Raw genomic sequence first — 12,989 nt, 5'->3', positions numbered from 1 at the left:
TGGAGACTGGGGGACAAGTCAACAGAGTAAGTCCAGCACTAGATTTGCTAGCCTCACACAGTATAAGGTGGCTATATACCGAACAAAAATGGGACCAACCCAGATATCCTCTTCTAATGTTTGTTGCCCCGAGCCGCTCTTATGTAATGCCACTGGTAAAATGTAGCAGTCACACTGTTAAAAGTAAGGACATGTTAAAACAATATTGTTTTCAATGTAATGCCTCCAGTAATATGAACCAATGGCACTTTTTTTCATGTCCTGCTAAATTTCCCATTAAGATAAGTTGCTTCTTTTCGTTGGAGATGCAACTGTCCTGGTCCGCCTACTCTCCAGGAGCTTCACGACCAACCTTGATGTTGCTCAATTTTATTGCAACTAATGAATAATAAGCTCTGTGGGTTTCGTTTTCTGATGGAAATGGAACCGGGGCTGGAGCAAAGAAGTTGTTAGCTCATGGGACATTGCTTCATTTTAGGTGAACTGCACCAAAAGGTCCCATGAATTGAATCATCCATGTTGGTGACTGGCGTCATCCCTTCTACGATGGCGTTGACTGCAGATATGGTTCCCATCACGAGGTATGTTCCTTTTTGGCCTGACCGTTTGCCAAAGATCCTGCATGTTGATCCTGCTCTTGTGCTACTGTTTTGGCACTGCCATGATAAAGCAGTAATGTTATTATTTTGCACCTTAATCTAGTGGCACTATTAATTTGAGGCAATGTTTTGGAACTGCTAGTGCCACTGTTTTTTTATATATCGAAAGAGGGGGTTCCCTTTGATTTCATTAAAGAAACCCAACCATAGAGAACCATTATCCGACAACATCTCAGTGTAAACGGGCAATTATGCAACTACTACTAGAACGGACTGAGTACTTGCAGGAGACAAGTTCACCACATAAGCTAGGCAGGTAGGGGGATGCAGCACCAGCTCGACCAAGTTTGGGTTACAACCCAAATGCTACCACATAAACACCAGGGGGGAAGATAGGGACTGAAAGAGCCAGCTTCAGCTTCCCAGTCTAAGCACCCCCAACCTTTATCCTTGCGACGCATGGTACACCTTGTTTGCCACCTGCTCGACCCTAGTGTCACTGATAAAATGAAGTAATAATACAGTTAAAATAGAGCTAGTGTCCTCTCTATCATTTCATTTCCAATGTAGATAAAGAAAGTGCTTCTCTTTGTTAATGTATGTTTCATCAACTAGTCCCATTGTTAATGTTTAAGCGTTTCTGCAAACTGGGGTGCTTAATTTTAGTTGATCTGCACAAAAATAGAGATTTGAATGTCTCAAGGCCCCTCCTTGTACTACCACTGTACACTGATATTCATCACTGGCAGAAGGTGTATCAGGGAGACTTGGGTCAATTTCCAGTATGATGTAATATTTTCTTCTGTTTATTAGTGTATGTTTCATCAATTAGTGCCACTATAATGTAATCATGCCTTTTCATTATCTGTGCAAACAGGGTTATTCAGCTGCATTTTGGTGGAACTGCACAAATGTATGGATGGAACCGGCATATATGCAGAGTGCGAGGTACCAAGTAAAAATTACCAACACCAACCCTTCTCCATCTAAGCATTGGCATCCACCACCATCAGTGGGATATGTGGCGCTCACTGTGGACGGATCTTTCTCGGCAGCAAACCCTCTAACCAAATACTAGTAGCTTAGACTTAAAATAAATACTAGTAGCTTATATTGGCAGTTTTCTAGGGGTGTACTCTTTTCTGAAAGAAGCACCAATCTATTTTTCTTTATTTGTACACAGTGTCACAACTTTGACCCAAAGGTCCAGAGCTATTTTAGGGTGATTGCCGTAGTACTCGGAGACTGATTGTAAGCATGATTTTTATTAGTTGTCACACTAATTGTAAGCATGAGCAGATGGAAGATTAGGTTAGTGCGAAGCTTACCTTAAACCCTACCGACGCCGTTGAAACGAGGCGAGCATCGAGGGAACCGTGGGGAACGACGGGGAAGCAACATCGCGCCATCCGGCCTCCTCTTGCGGTGGGAGAACGAATACTCCTGTGGCTTTGGCTGGCTCTGCACCCTCACGAACGGCACACCCTACTTGATCGATTCGTTATCCTCTAGGTGCTCGACCTTCGGCCTGTACACCCACCACCTCCGCCTAACTTTCGCCTCGAGCGAATCTGTCTGCTCCATCGCCCAGAGGAGATACTCGATGAACTCGAAGGACTACGGCGTGACTGCCGCCGAGGAGTACATCGCCGCCCTCATCACCGTCGTCTCGCTCTTTCGCATACATTGCCACATGGCCCTCACCGTTCTCAAAATCTTCCACTCATTGTCAAACCAAGTAAGGATCTCCTTAAATCGGGCAAACTTTGCCTGGTCGCCGCCAGCGATCTGCCTGATTCACTGCTGCATCCCCTCCATAGATGTCCTTCTGAGTGGTCCAGTGCTAGCTTTGGAAGATGGGAGGAGATACAGTGGTCTTGCAATAGAGAAGAGGGAGAGGAGACACGATGGTTTTAGAATGGACATGATGGAGAGGAGAGGGGGTGGTTTTGAAATGCAGAAGAGGGAGAGGTGAGACTATGGTTTTAGAATGGAGATGATGGAGAGGAGAGGTTCCCCTGCCTATCGGTCGCTGATAGGTGATTCTCAGAGAAGAAACTGCAAGTTTCAGTTTCAGATAAGAAACTCTAAGTTCAGTTTCAGATAAGAAACTGCAACTTTTAGAGGCAGAGCATTTATATTAATATGGCCTTTTCAAACAGTGTTAACATCATGCGGGAAGTTTTATTCATGGTCGAAACTGGAACTACCAGCCAGTTAACATCTGCTGATCAACATTCATGCATAGCACATCTTCATATGATGCACAGTCAAAAAGATATGCTATTTTCAAGATGCCCACACAATGTTGAGTGTGCGAAAAACAGAGAAAACGAGGGACGAAGTTTTGGCAACTGTTGGACGTGGTGTGCGTAGATGACAATTGGGACCCACATGTCAATAAAGATAGAGGCAAAAAATTTGGAGATATTTTCTCTGCACAGGTGGAATCGAACCCGGGCGGAACAGCTGTCGGGTAGTGTCACCCGGCCACTAGGCTAGTTCAATTGTTTCGTTACTAATAAGGCACTTTCCCAGGTGGTCAGATCTTCTCCTGCACCTTTGTGCACTCGCCGCGACGCCGCTGTCTGCCGTTGTGAACATGCTGAACAAACGAGAGGAATCTGAAGAGCACTGTACGTGGAGAGGCGGACAGTCGGGACCCACCAGGTCTATGGCCGTACGGAAGCAAGTGCCTCATCGAAAAAATACTTCCTCCTAATACTATACTGACGTTGGGGCCCACGGGTTTGTCAACATAGTTAATTTTTTTAGGTGTTTCAACGTAGTTACTATAGGAGATAAATTCACAACGAAGCCAGGGAGCTGGCAGGTATCATTTATTATCACTAGGGCAGCAAGTATCAACTGGGTTTTAGGCTGCCCCATCTAGGCTTTTTTTTAACATGCGGAGCCCACGACCTCGGATGGGAGGTCCATAGGCATGTTTGTATTTTCTTGAGGGCTATTATGTATCGACCGGCCTATGGACCTCCCATCCGAGGTCTTATTTTTCCTAAATATCGGCAATCCAATTTATGTATTTTTTTAAGAAAATACAGAGGTCTCTTCTATTTTTCTATATAAGAATAGAAACGCCTGGTCCAACTTATGTTTCCCTTCTAACTATATTATATATATTTAAATTATTTTATATGTTATTATATATTATTGTTATCGTCATCATATATTTAATAGATACTTACATATGTAAGAAAACAATATCCCACATCTTATTAACTTATAAAAATAATTTTTAAAAAATAAAATCTTAGATTTTTTTGGCAACAAAAATCTTGATGATTGTGTACAAAAGTTTGGTAAGATTTAAGAACCAATGTAATAATAAATCACTTATATATATATATATATACAAAATGCTCAGCCCCTGTTTATTTCTTGATAACATTGCTGCCACCACCCCAACATTATAATTATAATAAGCCCAGCAAAATCGTGTATTTCGAGAAAGTGCAAATGGCCTGTAATTTTTTAGGAAAAACATAAATGGGCCACATGGACGCTACATTATTTGTTCACCCAGCCCAACTAATGGACTGTAATTAAAAAAAGAGATCAAATGGACTCTAAATTCTACCCCATAAAAAAACTGTAAATTCTAAAAAAATGATTGAATACGTGCCATATTTTTGGAGGCTGTAATGTGGGCTAATAGGTCGAAGCCAATGCAACTCGTTCTCAACTTACTCAACAAATGATTCTGACATCGTTAGCCGTTGGATTTACATCTAACGACCGATATCCATCTTCAATCTCTCGTCTTCTTCCTCCAGCGCCGTCGGGACTATCGGCTCTCGCCTCCTGCTGCTAGCAGCTCTGTTTAGCACGCTTCGCTGTGAAGCGGTACTCCATCATTGGCCAGGACATCCCTCCACCTCTCCACACCTCCTGTTCTTCTCCACCGACTGCCGAATCACACCACACCAGAACCAGTTAACCCTCGTACACCTCTCCATCTACGACTCTACTCCCGCGTCTTCCATCTCCGATTCCTTGCTGTCCGGAGCCTTGCCGTCGTCCACCACCTTGGATGCGCTCGGCGTGGAGTGGTCAATGTTGTCAACGAATGAAACTATCGAAAGTAGACTGTGCGTGGATGGGCTAACAGCTGGGTCCACGGCCGCACGCAAGAAAATGCCTCCTTATTACGCGCAAAATAATGATTCCTCCATCTGACAGCTGGGACCCACCGGAAGGGCCTCTGTATTTCACGAAAAACGTTCCCACCGCTGACAGGTCGGATCCACCAGCTATATCTTCACACGCAAGGAAGTGCCTCCTTATTACGCATAAAAAATGAATACCCCCTTGCTAGCTGGGACCCACAATAGTGGGAGGCTGACTTGTCGGCCAACTAAGTTGACGGGGACGGAGGGCTTTGTCAACTTAGTCAATATGAATGATTCTAGCTCTAGTGACCGTACGAAGTCCATCCAACGGCCGTAGTGTTTTTTCAACCTCTGGTCTTCTTGCTCCAGCCGCCCAAAGCAGCGTCGGTCGTGCCTCGTGCTCCTGCCTCCCGTGGCTGGCTGCGATGCCGTGAAGGCCTCACCGCCCCCTACTACTCCCACCGCTGGCCAGTACATCCCTCTACTCACCCATATCCCCGTTATTCTACGGTGACGGTAGCCTCACACCGCAGCGAACCGGCGAACCCTCATACTCCTCTACGCGTGGGCATCCACTGCCGCCTTCCCCAGCTCCACGTCGTCCCCTTCCTAAGCCTCGCCGTCATCAACCGCCCTGATGCTCTCGGCGCGGCGTGGTCAACTTGGTCAAGGAACGACTTCCATCAGAAGAGTATTGTACGTGGAGAGGCTGACAGTTGGGTCCACGGCAGCTGCAAGAAAGTGCCTCCTTATTACACGGAAAATAATTATTTCTCCACCTGATAGCAGGGACCCACCGGACGGGCCGCCGTATTTGGTGAAAAAAAAACGTTTCCCCCCTGACTGCTAGGACCCACCGGACGGGCCACCGTATTTCGTGAAAAAACGTTCCCCCCGCTGTCAGCTCGGACCCACCGGAAGTGCCTCCTTATTACACACAAAAAAATGAAAACTCCCCTGCTAGTTGGGACCCACCTTGGTGGGTGGCTGACTTGTGGGCCTACTAAGTTGACGGGGACGGAGTGCTTTGTCAACTTAGTCAATATGAACGATTCTAGCTCCAGTGACCGTACGATGTCCATCCAATGGCCGTAGTGCTTCTTCAACCTCTGGTCTTCTTGCTCCAGCCGCCCAGAGCAGCGCCAGTCATGCCGCATGCTCCTGCCTCCCGTGGTCGGCTGTGCTGTCGTGGAAGCCTCACCGCCCCCTACTATTCCCACCGCTGGCCAGGCCCTGCGGCGACGACAGCCTCACACCGCGGCCGAACCAGTGAACCCTCGTACTCTTCTCCGCGCGGGCTTCCACTGTCGCGTCTTCTCCGGCTCCGCGTCGTCCCCTTCCTAGGCCTCGCCGTCGTCCAATTGTCCTGGTGCTCTCGATGCGGCGTGGTCAACGTGGTCAAGGAACGACTTTCATCGGACCTGGACTATACGTGGAGAGGCTGACAGCTGGGTCCATGGCCGCAGCAAGGAAGTGCCTCCTTATTACGCGCAAAATAATTATTCCTCCACCTGACAGCGGGGACCCACCGGACGGCCCACCGTATTTCGCAAAAAAACGTTTCCCCCTGACTGCTGGGACCCACCATCTACATCTTCGCACGCCAGGAAGTACGTCCGGGCAAAAAAAACGATTCGTCCCCCTGACTGCTGGGACCCACCAACTACATCTTCGCATGCAAGGAAGTGCCAGACAGTCGGGACCCACCTGGTCGAAGCGTACGTAGCGTTGTCATTCTGGTCGCGAACGTGTACGTACATACTGGTCGATGTAGAGGTGCACACGTGTCGTAGTAGAGGCGCGCACGTAGCATGCACACGTACGTACATCGGCCAGTGTGCAAGAAAGAAAATACGGCCACGTACATACATACGGGCAGGGTCTCGAACGCCTACTCGCGCATACGTACGGCCAGGGCTCGTGTACATGGCTGGGTCAGAACGGAGAAATAGCGTCGTCGTCGTGTTTATGGGGAGCCAACCGGCTGGGTCGGAACGGAATGCGTCGTCGTGTTCATCGGGAGGGCTTGGATGGAACAGCCGATGGAAACGAGGCCTGGCATACCGCGGAACGGAGGAAACGGCCTTGTGTTCGACCGGCCACGTTCGAAACGGGATCCGGTTCATTGGGAGGGGTCTGGCGTACCGTAAAACGGAGGAAACGGACCTTCTACGGTCGAAACAGGGGTCCTGTTGATCGGGAGGGGTGTGACATACCGCAAAACGGAGGAAACAGACTTGTGTTGGAGCGCTACGGTCGAAACGGGGTCCTTTTCATCAGGAGGGGTGTGGCGTACCGCAAAACGGGACTCCACGGATACTGTTCATCTCCACCGTCGACCCCCTCTAGCCTCCGCGGGCTACTGTTCATCCACCGTCGACCTCCTCCAGCATCCACCTGCGACTGTTCATCCACTGGCTCCTGTTCATCCAGCCTCTACCGCGTGCTAGTCCACCGGCTACTGTTCAACCAGCCCTCTCCACGGGCTCCTGTTCAACCACCCCTCCACGGGCTACTGTTCATCCAGCCCTCCACCGTCTACTGTTCATCCAGCCCTCCACGGGGTGGTCCTGTTCATCCTGCCCTCCATGGGGTCCTGTTCATCCAGCCCCAACCGGCTCGATCGATCGGGGTCCTGTTCATCCAGACGCAACACCACGTGGTCCTGTTCATCCACCCCCACCGGGCAATGTTTATCCAAACCCCCCAACAACGTTCACTATTCATCCAGAGGCAGCATCGATCAGCTTCAGTTAGCAGCAGTAGCGAAGGAATCACTCGATCGGGTTCAGTTAACACCCATTGATCGATCGCTCGGGTTCAGTAACGCGTAGCCTGCAGTGCAATCGTTCGAGTTCAGTTAGAGCCCAACGCCTCGCACCCACGCACGTGCATGTACGAGAGAAACGCGAATCGCTCTGCCCCGATCACCCATCGTAACCGGGAACACCCCGATAATTTCCTCGCCCTCACTTCTACCACGGTTTTTTCCGTTATGAACGGCTCAAAGAATGTCATGCAGCTGCGTCTCCGATCCGCCCAGGACGAAAAGCTCATTTTCTCTCATGATTTTTTTGTCATAAAAGTAGGACCCCAGCACATCTATGATCATACCGCGTTTTGTCACAATTATTGTCATAGAAGTGTCATAAGTATGACAGAAAAAAATTGCGTTCGGTCCAAAATGTCACGGATGTGTCTTTTTTTTGTAGTGCATGAGATATGATCATACGTTCCAGGAACCTCGAAGGATGGCACAATGCACACGCAAAAGAAGGATGGGATGGTGCACACGGCTGCAATATGTGACTTGTACCTGTGTGCCGGTTTAAATGTTTTTGTGCATGCAACTTGTCAAAAACTATGTGCATGTTTTCTTGATGTGCTAAAAGTTTACATTTGGAGGGAATCTGAGTGTTTGTGAAAAAATAAATAAATTATGAAGATGAAGATATGACGACTCTGAGTTCGCGTGCTACTTATGTAGCCTCCAAATGCAAATGGAGCATGCTTCGTACGCATTGTGGCTATTGCACGGGGACTTTGCTAGAGTTGATCTAAGAGACACTACTAGCCGTTAAATTGTCTGAAGTTAGAAAACAGACATGCTCATTCACGACAGAAATCAAGGACCTGAACATTTCTATACTCTTTCAAACCATACTCACCAACCAAATATTGCTGCTTCTATGTACAAAGTGTGCTACTTCAATCAGCAGCGACATAATAAGAACAGTTTGATCAGGCGAGCTTGGTCGAAGGTAGTAGGCAGGAAGGAAACTAAAGATGACAGGTAACCGAAAGAAATCGAAGACCGAAAGTATTCGAGATCATCCGTTCTAAGTGCAGATCTGGAGATGGAAGAAGAAGGCTTTGTAGTTCAGGTGGTGGCCACCCAGAAGGCGGCAGCCTGCTCCTGCTCCCATTTGATGCTGCACCTCGCCGCCGTGGCGCCACTCTCCACCTTCAGGCACCGCTCGCGGCGCACGTACTTTGGGACCACACACTCCTGCTGCCGCTGCTGCTGATCGACCTCCTCTGCCTCATCTTCCTCTGCTTCTTGCGCTTCTTGTTGGCTGCTGCACACGGCGGCGGCATTGCAGCCGGCGCAGGGCAGGAGGCGGAGCCGAAGACGCCCGCCGCTCCGCTCGGCCTCCATTCCGGAGGCCCGCACGGCGTACACCTCCAGCCTCCCGCCGCGTCGCTCGTGGACCATGCGCATGCGGGTCGCGCCAGCCGCCAGCGTCGTCAGCGGCGGCGGCAGCACGCGCGCCCTCCGCTCTGTCGGCTCCACCTTGGTCTCCTCCTCTCTGTATTTCCTCTTCCGCTCCACGCCCTCGTCGGCGTCGTCAGCGGCTGGGTCGACGCCACCGGTCTCGCACCCGAGCGCCTCGGTGCACATCTCCAGGTTCCGCTTCATGCCGTACCGGTACGCCGGCATCTTCCTGGGAGCGAACGGTAGCGCCACCGACACACGCCGAGGCTTCCCGGGTTCCTGAACGGCGAACAGAGAGCCCCAAGGGCCGGCGGCAGGGAGCTGCGGCGGCGAGTCGAGCAGCGAGTTAGGCATGGCGAAATGGAGAGAGACACGGTGGGTGTGACGGTTGGTGTAATTGGAGCGAGGTAGGCTGATGCCGGCCGGAGAGAGACGCCACAAGAAGGAAGTGGAGTTGGAGGATTTGCAGTGGGACGCAGCTGCAGGTGCTGGCTGTGTGTGTTGTGGGGAAGAAGAGGGCCGGTGCCACTGGTTTATATAGGGCAGAGGCCGGGAAAGAAGGTAGTTGGGTAGTTGTCGGTTGGAACATATTCCGCTGATGGTAATGGGCATATACATGGCTCTCCGACTCCGATTCCACTCTCATCGCAATACATGGAAGAAAACAAAAGAAGGGATGGATGGAGTGGAGTAGTGGCTGCTGCTGCGTGCCACTCTGGCCTGTGAGGGCAGGTCGCCCTCACCGTGCTTTGCAATTAGGCGGACGATCGATGCTTTGTCTGTGTGGTTAAGGGGCATGCGTAATGCTTGATAAGACAATTTTAGCTTAATCCTACTACGTAGTTTAGAGATGGCAATAGAAATATTCTTCGCTAATTGTTGTTTAAACCTAATCCAAATTAGCACTATCACAAGATTATGGACATGGCAAATCGTATATGACAGGTCAGGAACATCTAGCACACATGTATATGGACCAATGACACATGTCGGAAGAGAGAGTTCATGACAGACGAGGACACCAAAACCTCCAGCGCAACAACATCTTCAGCCATGGTTGTCGTCCGACATAGAGCAAAGTAGCCAAAGCAGGCCGACAGACGTCGAGGCTGTAGTCAAAGTTGAGTGAGCAGTCGCGCCGAGATGCTCCATAAAAACTATGTCGCCCCTCATCTGGTCACTAGTGCAGAATGATGCTAGGAACACGCGCCAATCACAACCCCATGTCCCCGACATTGAACTATGTGCAATGCAGGCATTACATATGTCCGAAAAATAAAACCGTGTGCCAGAAAATGAAACATCTGCAATGGTTGATCTAGTGGGCATGATTTTGGAAAGGGAACCGTGTGTAATGAAGGGCACACAACTTGGCTGGCAGATGCCTGTGCGGCAAGTCATGATAACAAACACGATTGTACTGCTTGAATCGTGTGTGTTGCGTGGCAATGTTTGAAATAAATGAATTATGTGCGATGATGGAGAGCATGACACATGTTACATAATGTATTAACGCGTGTGAAGTTCCACACATGGTTTCCTAAAGGCAACTCGTGTGAGATAACTTGTGACAACACATACGATTGTGTGGTGAGAATTTGTGTTTTGCTAGGCACAACGATTGAAATAAAGGAACCGTGTGAGATATTGTGAACCATCACACACGGTTTCGTCATGTGGATCATGTGAGATGTGAGTTGCTCTGTGCAGAACAACAACATTGCTCTATTTGCAGAACAACATACTTAAAACATCATTGCACAACTCGTTGTATAATCAAACTAAACACCCATTACATAAGTAACTAAACATCATGTTGCATATCTCGTTGCATAATTATTTAAAGTAGGGGACATTAAACTATGGATATTGAGATACTCATCCTCGTTGCCAGATGAGCACTTGTAGAAATACTGGTAGTCAGAGATTTTCATTGTCGGTGCTTCCTCAAGCTCGATGGCCTTTGCGTTGAAATAATTCCTAGCCCGTTGCAAGATAACCTCTTGGAAGGAGGGATCGGCTTTCTTTTGGGCATACACCATATCTTTAATGTTTTCATACGCCCTTTGATTGGACTCCTCCTGCCGCATAGTGGTAGCAAGCGTGACGATGGCGGCATCCACGGCATCATCCACATGTGGGCCGCGCAAACGACATCATCCGCTTGCTTGGCCGCGACAACTACGACCTCTTTCGCACAGGCCGCCACAACCGCAACCCATTGGTGTGTGTGACAGTGGCTATGACATCAACCGCAGCAACGGCCTCATCCACGTGTGCGGGCGCGATTTGACTTTTAGAGGCCATGGTTCATTTGGAGAACAATGGAGGCGGGCGAGGAGGTGGATTTGGAGGCGGCAAGAAGGAAAAAGGGGGCACACAATTGCAGTGTAGGTGGGTGTGAAGGGATATTTATTTTGACTGCGGGTGTCAATTGCACAAAGATTTTGTAAAATACTTAGTGATAAAGCAAACAAGCACACACGAGAATATCAACCCCATGCTATTGCTCCCCGGCAACGACGCCAGAAAAAGATCTTGATAACCCACAAGTATAGGGGATCAATTGTAGCTTTTCTCGATAAGTAAGAGTGTCGAACCTAACAAGAAGCTAAAGGTAGAATTAATATTCTCTCCAAGTTCTATCGACCATCGATACAAGTCTACGCACACTTAACATTTGCTTTACGCAAAACAAAAATAAAACTAGAAGTACTTTGTAGGTGCAAAGGGATAGGTTTGCAAGAAAATAAAGAACGTGAAAAATAAAAGTTAGGTGTTGTTTTAATAAAGTACAATTAAGTTAGTATAGCAAGTGTGAAAAAGTGATGGTAGGATTTACCGATTTGTCCCTAAGCAATTGGCTAAGTTACTACACCGATAGCATTTTTTATGCGGGAGACGCCACTACTAGCATGTGATCCCTTACTTGGAATTCTATGCACTTTTGATTGAAACTATTAGCAAGCATCCGCAACTAGAAAAGTGCATTAAGATAAAACCCAACCATAGGATTACGATATATTGCCCCCTCCCCCTCCAATCCCGCAGGAATCAATTTCTATGGTAGGAAGAAGTTTCTGTCACTCTTGCCCTCCAATGCATAGTCCTATCAACATACAACTAACCCTATGGTGTGATCCACACACGCGCTCATATGATGGACATCAAAGGATAGCAACAAAACTACAAGCAAACTAAACCAATCATAGCAATTCACCAATTACCCATAGGACAACAAAAATCTACTCAAACATCATAGTATGACAACACATCATTGGATAATAATATGAAGCATAAACCACCATGTTCAAGTAGGGGGTATAGCGGGTTGCGGGAAGTGGACCAATGAATATAGATGAGGGAAGGGGATGGAGGTGTTGATGAAGATGACGGAGGTGTTGGAGTAGATCGTCGGCACACGATGACTGTCCCGGCGGTGTTCCGGCGCAACCAGGAGAGAGGGGGAGAGAGCCCCCCTCTTCTTCTTCCTTGCCCCCCAAGATGGGAGGAGAGTTTCCCCTCTGGTTCATGGCCGCCATGGCTCCCAGAGGACAGGAGCCCCTCCGATATTGGATGGATCTCTCTCTCTCTCTCTCTCTCTGTTTCTCTTCTGTTTTTGTACCCCTTCACCATTTTTTATATTCCCGGATATCCGTAACACCGTTTGGGCTGAAATTTTGAGGAGATTTTAATCCAGAAATTATCTTTCTTACGGCGAAAGAAGGGCATCAACTGACTTACAAGGGAGTCACAAGGTAGTATGGCGCGGCCATCCCCCTGATCGTGCCCTGGTGCCTTGTGACCACCTCGGGCACCGTCTTGCGTTGATTCTTCTTCCCAAAAATCACATATATTTCAAAATAAATCCCCGTAAATATTTATTGCATTTGGACTACGTCTGATATGGATGTTATGCGAAACAAAAACATGCAACAAACAGGAACTGACACTAGGCACTGGATCAATATGTTAGTCCCAAAAATAATATAAAATGTTGCCAAAAGTATATGAGAGTTGTAGAATATTGTCATGAAACAATAA

General features: G+C 48.3%; 1 protein-coding gene across 1 annotated transcript; it reads right to left on the bottom strand.

The window, feature by feature from the left end:
• Positions 1–8,341: 8,341 nt before the first annotated feature.
• LOC147991587 (uncharacterized) lies at positions 8,342–9,469 on the bottom strand. The gene has a single exon (XM_087538828.1). It carries the CDS (start codon positions 9,297–9,299, stop codon positions 8,610–8,612), a length of 690 nt encoding a protein of 229 aa, XP_087394954.1. The 5' UTR covers positions 9,300–9,469; the 3' UTR covers positions 8,342–8,609.
• Between the last annotated feature and the right edge of the window lie 3,520 nt (positions 9,470–12,989).

Source organism: Triticum urartu, chromosome 1A (assembly GCF_056163025.1).
Source record: "Triticum urartu cultivar PI428250 chromosome 1A, HENAU_Tu73, whole genome shotgun sequence".
Lineage (NCBI taxonomy): Eukaryota > Viridiplantae > Streptophyta > Magnoliopsida > Poales > Poaceae > Triticum > Triticum urartu.
The sequence above is the reverse complement of the archived record's forward strand: the minus strand, read 5'-3'. Positions and strand labels throughout refer to the sequence as shown.

What these genes read in the sequence shown, in the direction of transcription:
- LOC147991587 (XM_087538828.1), bottom strand. Translation starts at nt 9,299, where the DNA reads ATGCCTAACTCGCTGCTCGACTCGCCGCCGCAGCTCCCTGCCGCCGGC.